The 21221-nt window shown below is 46.6% G+C and overlaps 1 protein-coding gene across 6 annotated transcripts in view; it reads left to right on the plus strand.

The window, feature by feature from the left end:
* Positions 1–21221, plus strand: part of STRBP (spermatid perinuclear RNA binding protein) — a 617908-nt gene that overhangs the window by 341871 nt on the left and 254816 nt on the right. For all 6 annotated transcript variants that reach the window (XM_078641959.1, XM_078641961.1, XM_078641960.1 and 3 more), the window contains one exon: positions 8132–8243. In XM_078641959.1, coding sequence (XP_078498085.1) covers positions 8132–8243 — 112 coding nt within the window. The remainder of the gene's footprint in view (positions 1–8131; positions 8244–21221) is intronic.

Genomic DNA, 21221 nt, shown 5'->3' on the forward strand with positions numbered 1-21221 from the left:
ATTGCAGTGTCGTGGAATGGCGTACAGTATATTATAGTGGCTTGCAATAGAATAGCATAGAGCAGAGTGGTGTACAGTGGAGTAAAGTTCAGTGGAATAGCGTAGAGTGCAGTAGCGTAGCGTTGAGTAGCATACATACAGCAGTGGAGTGGTGTAGAAGTGAATAACTTGCAGTTTACTGGCGTATGTAGTGACGTAGAGTGGAGTGACCTATAGTGGGGTAGCATAGAATGTTTTGCAGTGAAATAATGTAGTGACATAGAGTGGAGTGGCGTAGATTGGGGTATAAAACAGTGGCGTACAGTGCACTGTCGTGGAGTGGGGTACAGTGCAATAGTGGAGAGTTGGGTGGAGTGGCATACCCTTGCATAGCAGAGTTCAGTGGTGTAGAGTGTAGGTGAGTGCAGTGGAATACTGTATAGTAGCGTAGAGTAAATTGACGTACAGTGGCATAGAGTGGAATAGCGTACAGTGGAGTTTTGTAGAGTAGTGGCGTAGACTGGAGTTGAATATATTAGAATAGAATACAGTGGAGTGGCGTAGAATGGAGTGTGGTAGAGTGTAATAGTGGACAGTTGATTACCGTAGGGTGCAGTGCCGCATAATAGAGCGGCGAACGGTAGAATAACTTAGAGTGGAGTGGTGTAAAATGGAGTGGCATAGACTGTAGTGGCATACAGGGAGATAGTGTGCACTGGAGTAGCATCCAGTGAAATACCATACTGTGGAGTAGTTTAGAGTGAAGTGGCATGGTTTGGAATATGGGACAGTGCATTAGCGTTGGGTTCAGTGTAGTGGGGTAAAGTATAGTGGCTTAGAGTTGAATAGTGTAGATTTGACTTACGTAGAGTGTAATTGCGTACAGTGAAATAGTTTTTACTGGAGTGGAGTGGGCACAGTGGAATGGCGTTGAGTAGAGTGTCGTACAGTAGAATAGCATGCTGTGGAGTGCCATAGAATGGAGTGTTGAGAACCAAAAGGGGATAGGTCCATAAACACGTAGTGGGGGCTAGACCTTATATTTAAATTGCAAAAACACAGTGCCCACACCACAATTACTCATTCAATATTCAAGAAGGGTAAGAAACCAGTTTATTGTAACCACCCTTAGACAGCATTACTCAGTGTCTATCATTTTATAATTTTTTTTTCAATTTTTCAAAAAATCATAACAGAATAAAGGACTACATATTGGAATATTTACAAGACTAAATACACTTTGTACATACATCAAAAAACAAACGTTATTTACACACTAAAAAACGTTTCTGCATCAAACATTACAAAAAAGTATAATTACATCACAACAAATATTACAATCAAAAACATGAAGAAAAATGATTTCCAAGGGGGTATAAGCAACTTAATAGCTTGTAAACGCTTAAATACTGGACCAGCCGGTCCTAGTGTTGTGAAGTTGACAATTTATTCCACCCAAGAAAGACTGCAGTCCACCCAAGAAAGACTGCAAATCTAACAAAGTGGTTATTAGGACTCGCCTGAAATTCCTTCCTAAGGGTATTTTGGATGTTCATGTCAATCAGACAATCTCTTTACCCACCTTCTTTCAGAATCCGTCAACACTGGTTGAAAGAGCGCTTCATTCCCTTGATGTAAGGCAGGTTTAGAAATTGTATCTAGATACGATGCGTGACATCCGCGGATCGGACCAACTTGGGCAATTGTGACCAAGTCCATACTGGATTAGTCCCTTCCAAACAATCTATCTTCCAATGGCTAATCTCCTGCATACTTTTATGTTACCAAAACGCTTACAGGTCTTTATCACCTTGACCTAATGCCCATTCTAGGGGAACAGCAGCTACAGGATCTGTAATGAGAAATGTCCCTATTGGTGAGATTTGTAAAATGGCTGCATGACCACAGATTAACCCAACACTCTTGTTTGGATTTGGAAGCTAGAGCAGATGCTCCAGAAGGACAAGTCTCTCTCAGAAATGTATTTGCTTAATCCAGTACTATTTTCTCTCCTCTGATCTTTCCATCACTATTGGCAGGCATGGGTTTGCTATTCAATTCAAATGCTTATGACTGTTAATGGAGAACCCCCTAATTATATGTTATAAATATATATGTTATATTTATTTATAGCGTGCATGGCTACTCAACAGAGTGTCCTGGCGCGTGCAGTGTTAAAAGGAAACTAAAGCCAAGCAGTAGCTAGAAGAGAAGGATTTTTAATTTTTTTCTTGAAGATTGTAGGGTCCTGGATCCCACGCAATGCCAGTGGCAGTGCGTTACAGGCTAGGCCAGATTTCTGGCCAAAAGAGCTCCCGCCAAGCCTATGGCGGTTGAACCTAGGGGTCTGCATCAATAATTGAGAGGAAGAACGCAACTGTCTCCCTGAATTATAAAAGGCAAATCTCTTCTATAGATAGATCGGCCCTGAGCCATAGATAGCCCTATAGGCAATAGTCAGCATTTTACATTTTATTCGAGACTCCACTGGGAGCCAGTGCAGGGTGTGTAAATGAGCGCGCACACTACATCTAATAGACAGGCTAAGTAGGAGTCTAGCAGCCAAGTTTTGTACTACTTGCAATTTCTTTAGGAGGTAGCCAGGGATACCCACAAAGAGTGCTTTAGCATAGGCAAGGCAGCACAGGATCACAGCACAGACCACCGTTTCTTTGGCCGGTCTGGGAAGAAAAGGGAGAAACTTCCTCAACTCTTTCAGAGTGCCAAAGCAGGTCCCAGCCAATTTATTAACCTGTGTAGAAAAGTTCAAATTTTCGTTGAACCATACGCCCAGAATTTTTGCAGCATTTCTCCTTGCACTGGGCAGGGGGAAGCCAGGGGGCAACAGCCTCTCTGAAGTAAGCGGGAAATGAGCCACATAGGAGAACCTCAGACTTCCCTTCCTTACACTTAAGCTGCGCCTGGGCCAGCCAGTGAAAAACAGAGGATAGGCAGTGTTGCGCGGCAAGGACTGAGTCATCATCCCTTCCCCAAGAGAACAAAAGCTGGGTGTAGTCAGCGTAGGCCATCACCTTAGCCCCTAATGATTCCGGTAGATAAACCAGCAGAGGAACATATGTTAAAAAGAAGGGGCTAAGGGATGACCCCGGCAGGACACCGGCGGCCACATGCTGAGGCGCCGAGGCAAATGGAGGGAGCCAGATCTGCTGTGACCGGCCTTCCAGAAAAGACCCGTTCCTACGCAGCACTGACCCAGATATGCCTATCTCCGAGAGACGATCGAGGAGCAGGGAGTGGGGCACCGTGTTGAATGCCGCCGAGAGAGCTAGCATAACCAAAGCTGCTCTCCCGCCGGTGTCCCGACACTCCCGGATCGCCTCTGACACCTCTAGCAATGCTGACTCTGTGCTGTACGATGGCCGGAAACCAGATTGTTCCGGGTGCAACAGACAAAAAGCCTCCAGATGATTGGTAAGTTGATTTGTAACCACCTTCTCGCAGACCTTAGCCAAACTTGGCAAAAGTGAGATAGGGTGGTAGTTACGGGGTAGCAGCAGGTCAAGAGATGGTTTCTTAAGAAGAGGAAGAATTAAAGCCTGCTTCCTAGACACCGGGACGGCGACCTCTCGAAGAGACATGTTGACCATTAAATTGACTTCGGGATTGATGATGTCCACAGCAGCAGCCAGGAGTCTGGCAGCATAAGGATCAAAAGGTGAACCTGGCTTGAAAGCCTTAAGGATTTTAAGTGAGCAGGACAGATCTATTGGCGTGAAAGTGGAGAACAGATTAGCGGGGCCGTAGCCAATGGCCCTAGCGGTGCAACTACATCCACCCTGGTAGGGGCAGCAAAAGAATCTTGTATACTGCGTATTTTGTCCAAGAAAAACAGAGAAAAAATGTTGGACCAAGACCCTGAAGCAGGCATGGCAAGAGCCTGAGCGCTGGGGTACATACAACTTTGCACAATCGCTAAAATGTATTTTGAATTATTGTTCGCCAAGTCAATACGTGAAGTGTAGTATCTGCTTTTAGCGACCACGATAGTAGTGTAATAGCTTTTTTGTTTGACTCTAAGTGCGAGGTTAGCTTTCGAACTATAACCACTGGAGCGCAACGCCCTCTCCAATACTTTGCAGTCATGTTTCAAGGCTTTCTACTAGGGAGAAAACCAGGGCTTAGAATGGGACACTATTGTCAACTTAGGCCGACTCAGGCGAATAGGGCAGACACCGAATCAGAAATCCAGTCCGAAAACCTGGACACATTGCCCTCAAGGTCTTCTTGAAGAGTGGCCGGGAGACAGCCAAAGAACTAATAAACTGGCTGGGTTAATTTTGCTATAGGTTGGTCGACGATGACAGCGGGCGGGTCGTACAGGCCACGCAACTTCCCAGGAAACAAATATAGGGAAGTGGTCCGCCCAAGAGACAGGCAAGGGCTTGCCAAGCTGGATGGGAAAGTTCGGGCAAATAGGATCTAAAGTGTGGCCCCCTTGATGGGTAGGATGGCTGACTCATTGAAAGAGCTGAGCCAAGTGGAGTGAGTCAAGAAAAACTGCAGAGTCACCCACTTCGGGTTGATCGAGGTGAAGGTTTACATCACCAAGAATCAAATAGCGCGAGAAGCGCAATGCACGCTCTGCCGCCACGTCCCCACAAGATTTAAGGAATGTGCCAACCGGGCCCGTGGGACGATATATGAGGGAACCACCTTGGGTTTAGTGGGCAGAGAACTGCATACTGAAGTCCAAGGCCTCACAGTCACCCCAGAGACTAGATGTTTCACTAAGTACATCTTATTTATCCCTATGTAAAATGGCTAGACCACCTGCTCTCCCGACAGGGCGGTCCACCCAATGAAATTTATATCCAGCGGGAGTTGCAAGGCAACAATGGGGTTGGAAAAAATCTCTAACCAGGTCTGTGACAAACAAAAGATCTAAAAGATTGTCAGAGACCAGGTCGGCTATGTCCATATAGTGCTTCCTCAATGATCTGGCATTGATACGGGCAGGTCTGAAGCACAGAGCCGTAGATGATTTCATAAGCGTGTTGCAAGGGGGAAGCTCAGGTGTAAGGGTGAAGCCGCAGTCAGAACAGACAAAGTCCGAAATAAAGGGCAAAGAGTGGTCACCATGTGAAGAGCACAATGGGAATCTGAGGGTTTTTAAGTACTCACTCGAAAATGTAAGAATGTTTCTGGTAGACGGCTCAACTCAGACAGCATTACTGGCCCTGAGCGCTGACTTAGCGCAGACGGGCTTGCCTTAGGCACGCCTTCGGCTATTACCTGAAATCCCGGTTCTTTCCTGAGGGAATCTTCATTAAAGTCATAAGCGACCCTCCCTCCTCCCCGGTGGACATAGCAGAGGAAATTATCACTCAATCATCAGAAAGAACTGAGGCAACTGCCACCTGCTAATCATGATGGGATACTGGTGGTCTCTGAGCCTTTAAGGCACAGTCCCTATTTTAAACTCACAAGAGCAGCCTATGGGCTTCACTGTCCTACTATCTTTCATCTCTTACTTTACAGTAAAGGGTTTGTGAAAGAGTTGAGCTGTTTTGTAAAACATTTTTGTCAAATTACATCTTTACATGAGTACTTTAACCCCGTTCCAAGTACAATCTGAAGAATTTCTCCACCATAGCCTGTTCTCTAGGCTGCATATTATGTTCTTTCTTAAGCGTCTGTGCAGGCCTTCCTAAAGAAAGGCGAATGTCTACACTTAAGATATTCTATGAAGAAATGCTCCTGGATTCCCACACGAGGGCAGAACTATTCAAATGCGTATGTCTTTATTGACGATTCCTCCAAGAGAGAACCAGGATTACAGGTAAGAAGCCATACCTTTACTGGCGTACAGTGGGGGGACGTAGAGTGGAGTGGCATATAGTGGAGTATGGTACAGTTTAATAGCATTTAGTGGATTGTTGTAGAGTGAAGTGGCGTTCAGTGGACGGCGTAGACTGGATTGATAAAATACAGTGGTGTTGAGTGCAATAGCATAGAATAAAGTGGTGTGGACTGGAATAGTGTGTACTGGAGTGGCATAGAATGGAGTAGCATACAGTGGTGTGGCATAGACTGGAGGTTCATGGAGTATAATGGCGTACAAATAAATAATATATATTACAGTGGCATAGCATAGAGTGGGATAGCATAGAGTGGAGTGTCGTACAGTGGAGTTGCATACAGTGTAATAGTGTAGAGTGGATTGACATACAGTGTAGTGGAGTAGAATGGAATGTCATACAGTAGAACGGCATACAGTGGAATAGCTCATGGTGGAGTGGTGTATAGTGGATTGTTGTAGAATGGAGTGGTATATAGTGGAATAGAGTAAAGTGGAATGGTGTACAGTGGACTGAGGTACAGTGTAGTGGCATACAGTGGAATAGCATAGTGTGCACTGGCGTAGAGTTGAGAGGCATACATTTGAGTGGTGTACAGTGGAATAACTTGGAGTTTACTGGCTTATAGTGTAGTGACGTCGAGTGGCATACAGTGGAGTAGTGTAGATTATAATGGTGTAGTGTAGTCTAGTACAGTGTAATAGGGTAGAGTGTAATGTCGCAGAGTGCAGTGGCATTGAATGGAGTAGTGAACAGTGTAATAGCGTACAGTGGATTGTCCTAGGGTGGAGTTTCATACAGTGAAGTGGCGTACAGTGAAATACTGTGTAGTGGAAGTGACCTAGATTAATGATCAAGGAATGATAAACAGAAGCCCCTAGTGCCACCCCACCAATTTGACTATGTCTGCTCCTGATCTTCATTTAGTTTTTGACCTACTGCAGAGCAGCACCCTACGTAAGTCGCCCTATCATCCATGGAGGTCACCTTACAAACATGGTGCTATTTAGTACCGAGTGATGTAGACAACAAACAAGCTATCACGTGTATGATCAGGGCGCAACTTAGACATGTACAAATTCTCTTCAAATAACACTTTCCACTAAAATAATATACATTTGCACTGCAGCAACATGTAGGTAATCTTAGACTTATTTGTGCAAAAGGACGCCTGTAATAAGTAAAAAAAAATGAAGCGCAAAATAAAATGTTTTTATTAAATAACATTGTCTTTGAAAGGTTAATCTCTGTATACATTAAATTAATAATGTACTTTTCTTTTTTGAAAAAGAAGCATAACAAAATCCTCAAATTGCTGTCTATGAGAACTTAATTCCAGTCAGAATCCAATCAGACTCAAAGGCAAGCAAGCCAGTCCATTTGAACATGGACTGAAAACCTGTTGGTCTAGCTAGACTCCCTCCTTGAGGCTTAGAAACCAGTTTCCAGTCAATACGCTAAGTGCCATCTTAACAACAATTTGATAATATGAAGGTGACTGTGGACTAAGATCAATTGAGCTGAAGTAACATTAATCTTATCTTGCGCTTGTTACTATTGTCGCAGACTTTGATGTACTCCATTAGTTCCCCTTCAAACGTGCCTGTAAAACCTATGCGTTTTTAGGCCGTATATTTGAAAAATTGTCATAAAATGTTTATTTTGTCTTTTATTTTTCTCAAACTTTTCCATGTAAGTCCTCAAGACCCAATTTAGTCTTGAAAAGCTCAGGCTTACTTTCTCTCTCCGTTCAGTGTGAGACTGAGAAGAACTATTTGCCAGTTCTGCTTTTGGTTCCCAGTCTGACCCTGTTACCCGAAGTCTAGCTTTCTTGTTTGAGTAAAATTTTATTCCTGGGTCATTACATGTACATGTCCAGTATGTTGTTGGTTTGAAGAGAGTTAGAATATGCAATGGAGAATATTCTCAAATATAAGAAAAAATAGCCAATTATAAACAAGTAAATTGAGTTTTCCTAGTCATAAGGTTTTAGATGTTTTTGGACGGCAGATGGTCTCTGTTTATTACCTATGCCTAAAATATAAAAAGATTGTTATTTGCATATGATACTTGTGTGTATTTTTTATTAGTGTGTTCTTACATTATATTCCTTTATTCCATTAGTTCTTTTTTTGCCTTACTTTTACTTCATTTTAAAATCTCCTTTAAATTGTGTGAGGTGCATAGTGAATGATATGACTATTGTAGTTATCATAAATGCCATCATTTGTGTTCAGCTAGTCAGCAGACTTGAAATTTGTTTAATATAAATCCTACTTCACTTACAAAATGTAATCTGAAACATTTCCTCTATGTTCTTTTCTTATGTTCAGCATGCACTGCGGTTATTGGCATTTGGTCAGATATACAAAGTGCTTCAGATGGATCCACTCCCATCACATAAACCCTTTCACAGATATTCTTGGTCTGGCACAGAGAAAGAAGGTAAGCATAATTTGTTCATTTTACAAGTGAGAGTAAGATTGGTTGTAATTTCAATGTACAGAGTATACTAATTCTACACCATGCGGGCCTGCCAAACTAATAACGTTTTTTACCCTTATAGCCATCGTGGGCACTGGACCATAACTTATTTATGGAAGAGCCAGCCTTCTTTCACTTTTTTATCTGCTCACAAGGAATGATCTGTGGACACTACACTGTCTCTATAGACTGTTTGATACTTTCAATACAGACATTCTTGTTATGGGCTGACTGTAAACTGTTCAAGCCGTTTAAAGAGCATGAGTCTGAAAATCAACAGGCTCTGCACATTTCTTTACCTAAAACTCTGTTCTTTGTTTGCCTCATTGACCATCGAAATTATTCCTCTTCTGACTGAGATTGAACAAGCAGATCGATTTAAGTATGTAGGAATGGTATTGAGTGGTAGATCACCGTATAGGAAACTTGACACTCAGTTTTTCGAAATTTGTATCCAGAAATATTATGGGTCCGCTCGGCTACTTAAGCGGGAGGAGATGCGGCGCCTGTGAGTGTCACTGCATGCTTTAGGACTGATGAGCTTATCCTGCCCTTCATTGTTTTTTGGGGGAAAATCTTTTTATTAGAACAAAACAGCTCCATTAAGACTCACATCAAAGCAGCAGCGGAAGTGCAATGGCAGTCACATGTTACGCAGATATAAACTATAAATCCCCTCAGCAATTTGTACAACATTGGTCAGTTCTCCGATCCGGTCCCAATTGGAAGAATCAATTATGCCAAAAACATCCTTACCACTCGACCAATTCCCCCTCCCCGACCCAAGTCCCATCCCACTTTCCGTCACACATCAACTCCCCCCCCTTGGTAGTAGATATTTCTAATCGTCATAGGCCACTGGCCATGAAACCAAGGGGAGCACTCGTAGACTTACCAGACATGCCATGTAATGGGGGAGAGCCCGCCAAAAACACCCTCAACCCGTTGGGGAGGCCTCTGGGGATTCCAGCCATTCTCCTCTATACCCCCTCCATGCCTGCCAGATCTTTTCCCATTTTTTGGGGCAGCCCCGACTACTGTAAATCACCTTCTCGGCCCTCTGGCACCAATCAATATCATGTAGCCATTCCTCCACATTCGGTGTTAGATCACTCCCCCAAAGGCGAGCAATATTCCTTTTGGCCACCATGCTTGCCAATGCCAACCATGTTTTGTCACCTTTAGCACACGTTATGTCACCAGTCACTCCCAGAACGTGCCAGCGAACCTCCAGCCGCACCTCCGCTCCTATCACCTCCACCATAATGTCCACCAAACTAATCCAGTATGTTCTAATTCTAGGGCAGTCCCACAGAATGTGGAAGAAGGTACCTTCTTCTCCACAGCCTCTCAAGCAGAATCGTGTGGCCGCAAACCCCATCCTATACTGAACCGTTCGCGGGGTGTAGGATCTGTAGAGGATGCGCAGCTGGACCAACCGGAATGTAGCCCGAATTGCCACCTCACGAGGACACTGTAGGGCCTCACTCCAGTCGTCGTCCTCTAATGAACCAAGGTCCGACTCCCATTTTTCCCTCAGCGGGCCCAGTATGTCCGGGATGTTATTAACAAGTTTCTTGTAAGTAAGTGAGATGGCTTTATCGATCATAGGATCTAACAAAAGCCTGTCCTCTAACGGGGCGTCCTCAGGGGGCTGGGCCCTAGGTGTCATGTGTGTAAGCAGGGCGTGTTTAAACTGTTGGTAATGCAAGAATTCACCATCTGCCATTTGGAAGTCCACCTGCAAGGTCGCAAAGTCCACCAATTGCCCCCTCTTCCATACGTCTCCCAGTGTGTCTATACCTATTAAGCTCCATTGGCGCAGGTCTCGGAGTTTCACAACCTCTCAGAGAAAGTCCCCTTTCCAAAGAGGCGTTTGTTCAGTTAGCTTCGCCTCCCACCCAAGCAACTTCGTTGCCCGTCTCCACACCCCTACCACCGCCGCGGTTTGTGGAGGTAAAGACCGTCCACGCCTGGTCTTCGAGTACAGGGCCGCCAGATAGGTGTACGCACCCAGGGCCATACGGTCCACCCGGTAAGCGGGTTCCTCCTGCGGGGCAAACACCCAACCGTTCACATTTATCAACTGAGTGGCCCAGTAATATAGGCGGATATCAGGAAGTGCCAGTCCCCCGTTGTTAGAACTGGGATTTCTGGTAGGCTAAGGCTGACGCCAAAGCCAGGCAGAAACAACCATTCTAGTCAGGGCAAGGAAGTCACACGGCAAGATAACCCCTGCTCACCCCCTTGGTAGCTTGGCACGAGCAGACAGGCTTATCCCGGAGGCAATGTGTAAAGCATTTGCGCAAGCACACAACAGTAACCACATCCTAGGCACACCACAAAAGGAACTCCACACAAGGTTATATAAAAATAACTTCTGTATTGTCAAAGCACATCAGATAGAAATCACACATGTACATTGTGCCAACTGGCACGGGCAATATTCACAAGGGATTATTTACAGGACAGGGCCACATGGGCCACTGTCAGAATCAACACTTTTAGAAATAGCACTTCTAGAACTTAGAATAAGGGTAACACAAAAGAACAATTATAGGTCACAACCAGTAACTACTGGTAAAGGTAGGTACACACTACGCAATACTACTAACCATAGGCCTAGATCACGCATGGACACATAACCTCTCTAGTATAAACTCTCCTAGGCAAAACACGACCACCTAAGAATTAAATACATTTAGGGGTATAAGCAAGAACACATTACACATGATGCATCACAACATTGAGGTGCAGGGAAGGAAAACACATGATGCCTAAAACATTCAGAAGTGCAACACAGGAAAAACACATGATGTATAAAAACATTCAGAGGTGTAAGAAAACACAATTGCGCAAAACATCACCTTAGGCAATTACTATCATAAACATAGCAAAATCGCATTGCGCAGAAATCACATTAGGGCCTTGCGTCCTACCCACATACCAGCCCCCCCCTGGCCAACTGGCCATCCAACAAGGGGACTCAAAAAGCCCTGTGTCCAGAAAGTCAGGGCGCGCTGCCAAAGCAGCGTCAGTCAGGGGTGAGCCACCGGCGCAAAACCTAAACGTTGCAGCTGGCACTAAGTGCTGCACAGCTGTGGAAGGCCTGGCACTACTGTGCCATCTCTGTCCCTCCCAGGGACACTCTCTCTCAAATTGCCCCTAAACTGTGCAGCTACCCACTAATTGCTGGGCGGCTGTAAATCAATAAAACTGCGACAGGGCCCTCACTGGCCCTTGAAATAAATGTACCAACGTTGGAGCCATCTGGCTCTGGAAATAGGCATGTCCCCAAGCACTGGGGAAAGGACAAGGGCCCCTCTGGCCCTTTAAATGCTCAGGGCACAATAATGTGGGAGACACCCTGGGCTCTGGAAACAATCAGCCACGTGTTTGGAGCCATCTGCCTCTTAAAAGAAATATGCCATCACTGTTGGATGTTGGAACCATCTGGGTCTACCAACCATAGCCAGGGGGGAGCCAGCACGGGCTCTAAAATCCATATGCCCCCACGGAGCGCACTGGCTCTCGAAACAAACATCCCCAAGAGGTAGGAGCGGCGTAGGCTCTAGGAATGCGCCATGCCCCCACGGAGCCACACGAGGGCTCAGAAGCTTTTTAGGCACCGTTGGGGCGGCCCGCTGCCATCCGGGGCTGCCCTACACTGAAAAGAGCCCTGCCCCAGCCCTCACTCACCGGGCTGCTCCATGTGCGAGGCGGGGGAAGATCTGTGGCCTACGCGGCGGGGCAGGCACCGGCAATGTGCCTCGGGCCCCTCCGCGTCTCTGCAGCTCTCGTGGCGCCTGCGGGGCTCTCACTCCTCGGGAGAGCCCCGCCTACGCAGTGCCAGACTTCACCCTGTCCCCATCTCGGGACCGGGACTCGGGATGTGTGGCCACGAGGCTCCAGGCTGCCGCTTCCTGCTTCCGTTCTCGCTGCGGCCTTGCACACGTGACAGGCAAGCTGGCCTGACTTCCGGGGCTGCCGCGGCGAGACTGCAGCGGCAATCCTTGGCAGGCTCAAAGAGGGGTAGGCTCCCTCGAGGCTGGGAATAACCCGCGATAATTAAAATAGGCAAATACGGGCATAATGCAGGGTGGGCACCTGCAATTCCTCACGCAAAATGTGGGGCGAAGAAACGCTCCAAATAAAGCAAAAATCGCTCCCAAGCGCTATGAAAGACAAATCAAGCGCTCCCAAACGCTAGCAGGCAAAAGAAGGTCTCTGTCAAAAATAAAGCGCTCCTCCAGCGCTACAAGCAAGGTCCAGCAGCAAAGTGAAGCAAAGGGGACCCAGCAAAAGGTCTCCAGTGTCCAGGACATCAGCAGTCCATCAGTATCCAGGGGCTGGGCAGGGCCCACTGAGGCAAGCCTTCCCCTGGGCCCAAGCAGCAGCACGCCCCTGGCAGGATTCAAGTTGGAAACAAGAACATTTTTAGAGTGCCACAGCACCCTTTTTATACCCAAAATCCTTTGTCTCAAGGGTGCAGGCAGTGTGAGAACCAGCTACAACTGGTTATAGGGAACTCCTTTCAGTGTGAGGGGCAGAGGCGACAGCCGCCCAGCAGGAGGTGGAGCCAGCATTGTGGCAGGCAGGCACAGCCCTATTCACTCCCACGTGCTATCTCCTCCCACCACTCTAGTTGCAGATGCAGTAATTCAACCAAGGGCTGACTCAGACAACCTCCTGGGGGCTCCCCAGCCCCTGTCACCCTCAAACCAGACAGTCAATCCACAAGCAGGCCCAGGCACTCCTGGAGCCAGGCGCCAGCCAATCACGTGCCAACACTCACTACACACGCGCACCCATGTCTAGAAGTGGCACTTCCACACTAGACACATTCATGCCACATACACCATTACGTAGCGCACTTTACACTGTACCACAGTGAAAAAGTGCGCAGAAACAGGCTAGTCAAAAGCAAAAAGTTTCGGGGTGAACCTGCCAAAAAGGGCCAGGTCCAACACCCGTCATAGGGGCCGCGCTGCAATTTTCGGAGGGCAATCCTCGGACACCCACCACTCCACAACAGGGAGCGTTGTTCAGACTCCACCGTTTTGAAAACAGACTCAGGGATCGGGAAGGGGGAGCTCTGCAGGATATAAAGCAGACGAGGCAAGGCCATCATTTTAAATAAAACAGCCCGGCCCATTAAGGAGACCGGGAGGGTTCTCCAGTGCAACACATTGCTGTGGAGACGGTCCAGTTGTGCCTGGACATTGAAGCAGAGGAATTCAGATTCAGACGGCGTGACCCATATCCCCAGATATCGGAAGACAGTATGCCAGACCACCGTGTGTGGTTGGGGTCCCGCCAGAGCATAGCCCAGGGATTTGCTCCAGTTGACGCGGTACCCAGAGTAGTCCCCAAACACACGCAACATGACCATCAGTCTTTGTATGCCCTTCATTGTTTTTAATCAAAAAGGTTTCAAAAGATTATCAACTGCAACAAGGACAAACGTGGAAGGAAATATGGGAATGGATACGTTGGTGCTATCAGTATCAGCAATGATCTCCCTTCTGCTCCACTCAGTTATCTTAAGTTGTCTTATTTTTCTTCAAAAGGATTCGAGATAGCCTGGCTGATGAGGGGTGATACCCCAAAACAAGTTCCAGGAAGCTTGTTTACGGTCCAAGGACGACCCGACTTGGCATTTCGACGGGACTGTTCCCATGAGGAGAAAGTGTCGAGACTGATTTGCATATGGCTGGGTCCAAACTGAGGTGGCGTTGTGAGCAAAAGAACAATGGATTTAACCCAGATCTCATGACTGGGGTGAATGTTTGATTTATTCAGCATTCCGTCCATCATTTGTTGCAGCAGTCTTTTCTTCCATCCAGCATTGGTTCTTGCATACACTCACCTGTTTGAATCATTGCCAGTCATCAAGCTAGGAGTCCAACAGTAACTTTAAGAATGCATAATAAAGCATGCCTGAAGGCTGTACATATGTCAGTTTAGCAGGGATCACATTTTCCGATTTAGGCTGCCTGGAAAGTGGCTTTGTGGGAGGAATTAGCATCCTATCCTCATGTTATGCTTCAAGCATAACCACCTCCAATTTACCATCAAGCTTCTTTGAGAATGCAGCCTGTTTTCTGACTATAATCAATTCTCTCCAATTACATCTTTGTGAATGGCATTTCCTCTGTAGATCTTGCGTAGTTCATGAGGTCCTGTAGATGGTCTCTCAATGGACAGGCCCTAAAAAAAATGAATTTCTATTCCTTTGTCTTCTAAATAAAAACTAAAACTGGAATGGCAACCCATTTTAGAACTGCGTAAACTAAACAAATTCCTTAGGAAACAATCCTTTCTCATCTTAACCCTTCAAGACATCCTGCAGCTCCTCAATCATGGAGATTACACGTCTGCCTTCAATCAACAGAATGCTTACTTTCATGTCCTCATTCATCCAAAACATAACAAATTCCTGAGATTCAGGGTAGCCAGCATTAACTATCAATTCAAAGTCCTCAACTCAGCCCCTGCATTATTGCAAGATATTTAGCCCCAGTGGCATCTTGCCTAACACAGAACGGCTGCCAGGTATTCCTATACATCAACAATTGTATGATAAAAGCACAGACTGCTCATCAAGCGTCATGCTACAGCAGCTTGTCTGGCATTTTTTGACGACTTAATCTTACTGATAATCATCAAACATCATCAATACATCCATCAACAAGAATAACGTTCCTGGGAGCAGTTTTGGATACAATCCAAGACCAAGCATTCTTATCAAAGGAAAGGCAAAAAAAACTACTCCTACTAGTGCAAAGGCTACTGAAAAAGTTTATTTTGGTGCGCCTGTTCAAATTGCTTCTAGGGAGGATATCCTCTGCCATTTCACTGGTACCTTTTCCCATCTAAGAATGTATTACAGGAAGAATTGGATAAGCAATGCATTCACCGTCCTAGTCCAGATCAATCCAAACATGACAACAGCTCTACTTTGGTGGACACAAGCCAGCAATCTGTACACCAGAGTATTCACAGTCTTATCATTAAGTTGCTACGTCTCCAAGCATTCTTGCCAAGGACAAGAGGCCGGCTCAGTGCTGATCCACACGATAATACCACCAGTATGCATGAACAAAGAATGAAATGTTCCCTCCTGGTGTGGCAGGATGTTGCCAAAGAAATCGACTGGTTTCAAATCATTGTGGTACCTGTCACAGATATTTGTCTGGGACCGAGCCACACTTGATTTATTTGTGGTACTTGGAGTGGAACCAAGACTCAGAGACTAGCGAGGACTGCTGCGCTATGCATCCAAGGCATTGAGGAAGTGATCCCTCAAGCTCCTCGCTGCCTGATGTCGGACGACCCCGCGAAGCTAAAGATCCCAGCGGTGCGGAAAGTCCCCAGTGTTTGATGAACCGCACCTGATGATTGTCCTGCTCGAGGTCGTCGGGTAAGTCCCACAAACATAAGAAGTCAAAGGTGTTGAAGAGGTCTTTGACTTCGCTATGCTCATCAAAGTCTTCTGACAAAGGCACAGGAGCGTCAATACTCCAGGTCTCCGAAGTCAGGGTCTACTCCATGCTTCTCTGACTTTCCCGGAGCTGCAGCATATCTTGTCAAGCTTAAAGAATTGTATGAGGCCATGCACTCATATTCGGGTGGCCTGGCCCCTCTGGGCCCCAAAGGCTCTTGAGGGTCCTCCACTGAATCCTAACCAGCAGGTTCGCCCTCTGCACCAGTCAGGTGCCAAGGCTCCCATGTTGGATCCTGAGTGAAGCCGCCAGCAAGACAGAGACCTTCCTCTGCACAAACGCTATCCCCATTGTCATTCCCCACACAAAGCCGGGCGGGCGTCATCTGATACTGGTTCCTACACCGACCAGGACCAAGCTGACCGTATCGGAGCCAGTGCCTTTTGCCTTTGACAGGCCTGGAGAGGGAGACAAATAGGAGGAGTCTGAGGATCCTTATGGATACGAGCATCCCTTAGATGAGAATGAGGACAACTGATATGAGAAACTGGTGATAGCCAGTGGATTAGACACCTCACCTGACACTGACTTGGTCTCTCCTCCTACCGTGGTTATGGAGGCGATAGCCTCTTTCGCTGTGGTGGTGCGTAGGGTGGCTGAAGTTTTGGACCTTCATGTACCCTCAGTGGCAGTTGAGACAAATGTCTTGGCATAGTTGCTTCAGCTGGGAGTCTGCCTTTCTAAACCTTTACCTCCCTGAACCTTTACTTCCCTGTAATGAAGCCCTTACCAACTTCCTATTTGGGGCCTGGTCCAAAGCCTGCACAGGGACTCCGGTGCATACCCACCACCATCTCCCCACTCCGGAGGACCCCAGTTTCCTTCCCTAGTACCTTATCCCAGAGACCTTAGTGGGCTAAGCCTCTACCTCTGGGGTTAAACCTGGTGCGTTCCCTACCACTCTACCAGGCAAGGAATCCAAGAGGCTGCATACCATTAGCAAGAGAATGTTTTCTCCTGCCAACCTTGCACCGCAGTCAGTGAACACACGTGCCTTTTGGGCCTACATTCCCATACAATCTGAGATTCAATTGTGCAGTTGCTTCCTATGGTCTAGGAGGAGGCCCAAGTCATACTGTCCTAAGCTAATGCTGACAGGAGAGACACAGCAAGGTTCACCGTTCAATATGAATTGGACACGACTGACTCGCTGAGTAGAGCGATTTCATCGTTGGTTGCCTTGCGGCTTCACGCCTGGCTGAGAACCACTGGTTTTTCAGGGGATGTCCATGCATCGCTTTTTGATGGCTCTCATCTTTTTGGATAGAAGGTAGACTTAGTGCTGGAGTGCTTTAGGACAACAGAGATATTGCCAGGTTCTTGGGCTTGTCTATGGCCCCTAGCCGACCCCAGTCAGCCTTTCGTGGCCACGTTGCAGAGGACGTGAGTCCCATTGACCACCTGGAACAGGTAGGTAAAGGTATAGTCGGTGCACCACCTCACCCCAGCAGCCGCAGCCTCGAAACCCCTTTAGTTTGCATCATGGGCCTCCACTGGAGGGACAGAATATGCCATCACCTGCAACACTGGTGGTCAGTAACATTAGACAGTTGGATTTTTTCTCCTTCTTAACAAATCTTCATTCCTTCCACGTTTGCATCCCTTAGTAATGCTCTCACCAAGGGTTCCAAAGCAATATTAAACAGCAAAGAGGACATCGGACACCTCTGCTTATATCTTTAACTTAGTAGAATTGATTCACAAACACTTCCATTAACCATTGCCCTAGACATTGAATGTTTGTGAAAAGTGTTATTCCCTTCCAGTAATATTCTCCAAAAGCCATGCATTTGAAATATTCTCAAAAAAGATACTACATTATCAAATACCTTTCATGGATTAGTATTAACATGAAAATTTCTGCAAATCCACATTTCCTTATGACTTGTCACATTCAGAGAACCAATCACTTCATATAACGCTTGAATAATGATTGGCTCATCCCGCTCTAGATTGCTCTTTTAGTTCCTGCAGAGAATAATGTCTGATATTCTTGTGTGAATGGTTCCTTTACAACCTATGATGGCAGAAATATGATTTGCTGCCTTCCAGCTTGCATAAACAAAAAGCTAACAATGTGAGATTCTCTTCTTCCTCAGTGGGAGCTTTCAGGCCAGAGAAGGGCCTTTTTTGTCCGAGATACACCAGCTGGTGTGCAGAGTGCTTCAGGGCTCCTGGTTGAGCCGTACACTGTTTAATGTGTACATCCGGTCCTCTATCATATATCATTTGTGACCTAGGTTTCCCTATTGTTTCTTACACGGATGACTCCCAGATCATCTTTTCGTTATCACCCAATCCTCAGTCAGCCTTTGACAGATTTAACACCTTTCTGTAACAGGTAACCAATTGGCAGGCTACTAGTTGCCTCAAGTTAAACAGGGACAAAACAGAGGTAATGGTGACCGGAAATAATTCAGCAATCTGGGATCAATTCCTTGGCCCCAGTACCTGGGGAAGTTCCCCTCTTCTATATCTGAAGTAAAGAGCCATGGCAGCATCCTAGATAAAGATCGATTGTTTCCCAGGCAAAGAAGGTTGCAGGCACCTGCTTTGGCCTTTTGAGGTCTCTTCGGAAGACACTCAGATGGCTCCCCATGGAATGTCAGTGGACGGTGGTCCAAGGCCTGATACTCTCCCGTTTTGACTGCAGCAATTCACTCTTCTCTGCGCAGCCTCATTTATCTTACCAGAAATTTGCTGGTTGGCCAGAATGCCGCAGCCAGAGCACTGATGGGCTTGTCCAAAATGCAATCCGCACATTTGGCTCTGGTGCAGCTTCATTGGTTGCCTATAAACAGAATAGAACTCATGTCTCTATTATCGCCCATAGGTTAAAGTATTCCCCTGGCCCACATATCCTTCAACATCTCATCACTCCGTATGGTGCCCCGAGAGATCTGTGATCAAATTACCTTTTCTTACTGACCATTTGTAGAATTAGGAGAGCAAGAGGCGGGATTTGTTCATTTGGTTACCTCATCTCTAAACTTTGGAATTCCCTTCCTATCCATCTTAGATCCGACAAAAATACTACTTAGCTTTAGGAAACAGCTGAAAACGTATCTTTTCATCTAAGCAGTGTAATAGTCCTCGCGTGTCCTCACCTTGTTCTCTCAGCACCGGGAAGCCTGCTATGGGCAGCAGTGCACTCTAAAAGAACTTTTTTTTTCATTTCAAATTATTTTTTGTAGGTAATTTTACAAGAAAATTCAACCAAAATACAGAATGCCGGCAGATATTACATTTACCATTATCATGAGAATCATCCACGTGGTCGATACATGGCATTAGTCATACATTTCGAACATCCAAGATATTGTTTACATATTCAGATTGTTTACATTTCCAAGATTTTGTATAACACTTCTTTCATCATTAATGGCATATTTTTGTATTTTGAAGTATGAGGCTAGCGATTTCCCTGCTTTATTGTACTTGCGTAGACGTAAGCTTTTCTGTTTATATATCCAAACCCCTGCTTTGGTGCTGACAATTTTATTATATTTGTATTTCTTGTTTAGTATTTTTTGTTTAAATTCTGGGGTCATTATTAAGTATATGCAGTGTCTCCAGAATAGCTATATCCCTTTCTAAGCTTATTAGCTTAGCATTAGCTTCTTTATTCATATTTGACTTGATTTTGATTATTACTCCTCTAATGGTGGATTTCAGGGCTTCCCATCTGGTTAGGTGTGAGGTGTCATTTACTTTGTATTTTATTAAGAAATTTTTAATCGCTTCCTCACTCAATTATTGTTTAGTTTGCAGTGAGTGTAGGACATCATTGTTAAATCTCCATAAGGGTTCATCTGAAAGAGACACGTTAGTGATAGATTCCTTACCTTAGAATATCCCCAGGCGTCAGACTGGAGCCGGAAAGTTTTGCTTAGCAGTACGCCTGCGCGTCAGTAGGTGGCGTCCTGCGGCTCTGCGTCCGTCGCTGGCATCGTATGCGCCGTAATGGCGTCACGGAGACTACTTAGGCGCCACCCATGCGTGCTGGTGTCTGTTCTTTCTTTTTCCACGCCAGTAAGCGCAGATCCGGTTAGAGCACGTACCCTAGTAATTTTTTTACTATCTTTTTGAGACTTTTGTCTGTTGGTTGGTTTTCTCTGGTCTAGTAGGGGTGCCTGGTTTTAAGTCTTGCGGGGCCTGCGGTCGCAATATGTCGGCGGCGGACCCTCATGACGTCTGTCTCTACTGCCTGGAGCGCGGCCATGACTCCCGGTCCTAGACTGTAGGGCTATGGCCCCAAAGGCCCTGAGGGAGCGGCGCCGTAAGTTGTTTGAAGTTTGGCACTCATCCGAGTGCCGTTAGAGATCCAGGTGTCGTTCCTGTGACAGCTCGCAGAGCCATCACCACCACGCCTCTTCCTCTTCTGATTCGGGTAAGAAACCGCACAAAAAGAAGTCGAAGAACCGTTTCCATCGGTCCCTCGATGTGGACACAAATGCAAGATTTCCTTGCTGCCATGGTCTGCCTTTTTACGCCTTGGGCTCCCGCGGGTGCGCCTTCGGGCCCCCTGGTCCCGTGTCTGAATCCTGTTGGTCCCGCGACTCCTTTGGCGCATCCAGCCCCTGCGCCGCCAGCGGCTCCGGTGCCGCAGGATCCTGCGCCCCTGGCTCCGGCCTCGGCACCAAGAGGTCCCATGCTGCAGCCTCCGGCGCCGTCCTCGGCTCCGCCGCCAGCACCGCAGTGGATACCGCTGGTTCCGCCTCTGCCCCGGTTCCCGGAGGGATTTGTCCCCGCCTGGGATCTGAATTGGGAACCAGCGGCGGCTTGGCCCCGGCCGGTGCCGTTCCTGGCGCCGTTTATTACTTCACCGGTCCCTGCCCTGCCGCCGAGGCCTGTGCCTACGGTGCCGGCGGAGAAGGATGACTGGGAAGGGTCTGAGGACCCGCTTGCTCGTCAGTGTGATTCTGAGCAGGACTGGATCGATGACTTGGAGGAGGCTGTTGGCCTCACCGGTTCCTCTGATCCGGCGCTTGCCTCTCCCCCGCCCTCTATGGAGGAAGGCGCCTTATCATTATCCAGTATTATGGGTGTCTTTCATAGATTCACATGCCTGAATCATTCCCCGTCGTCGAGATGGGAGTCCCCGGTACATAGAAAAGTAATGTCCTATAGACATACATAGAGAAAAGTAGGCCTAAGGGCCTTGCCTTAGTAGCCTATCTATGTCCTTTTGTAAAAAGGACCAAACTCCTGAAGTTAGCCAATCAGCTACCACCTCCCTCTAGAACCTTCCTGCCAGGAGCCTCAGTCCCTCAGATTTTCTACCGCACGTTGTGCTAGGGAGTCTCCACCTGAGTTCTCCTCAGGTTTCTTGGATTTATCTCTTTTCATCATAAAACTTGGATATATTTCTTCCACAACCAACAATGGCTGATCAGCAATAGAAAGGTCTGTTCAGAGCCTGTTCATCTTGTGG

Source organism: Lissotriton helveticus, chromosome 5_1, assembly GCF_964261635.1.
Source record: "Lissotriton helveticus chromosome 5_1, aLisHel1.1, whole genome shotgun sequence".
Taxonomy (NCBI): domain Eukaryota; kingdom Metazoa; phylum Chordata; class Amphibia; order Caudata; family Salamandridae; genus Lissotriton; species Lissotriton helveticus.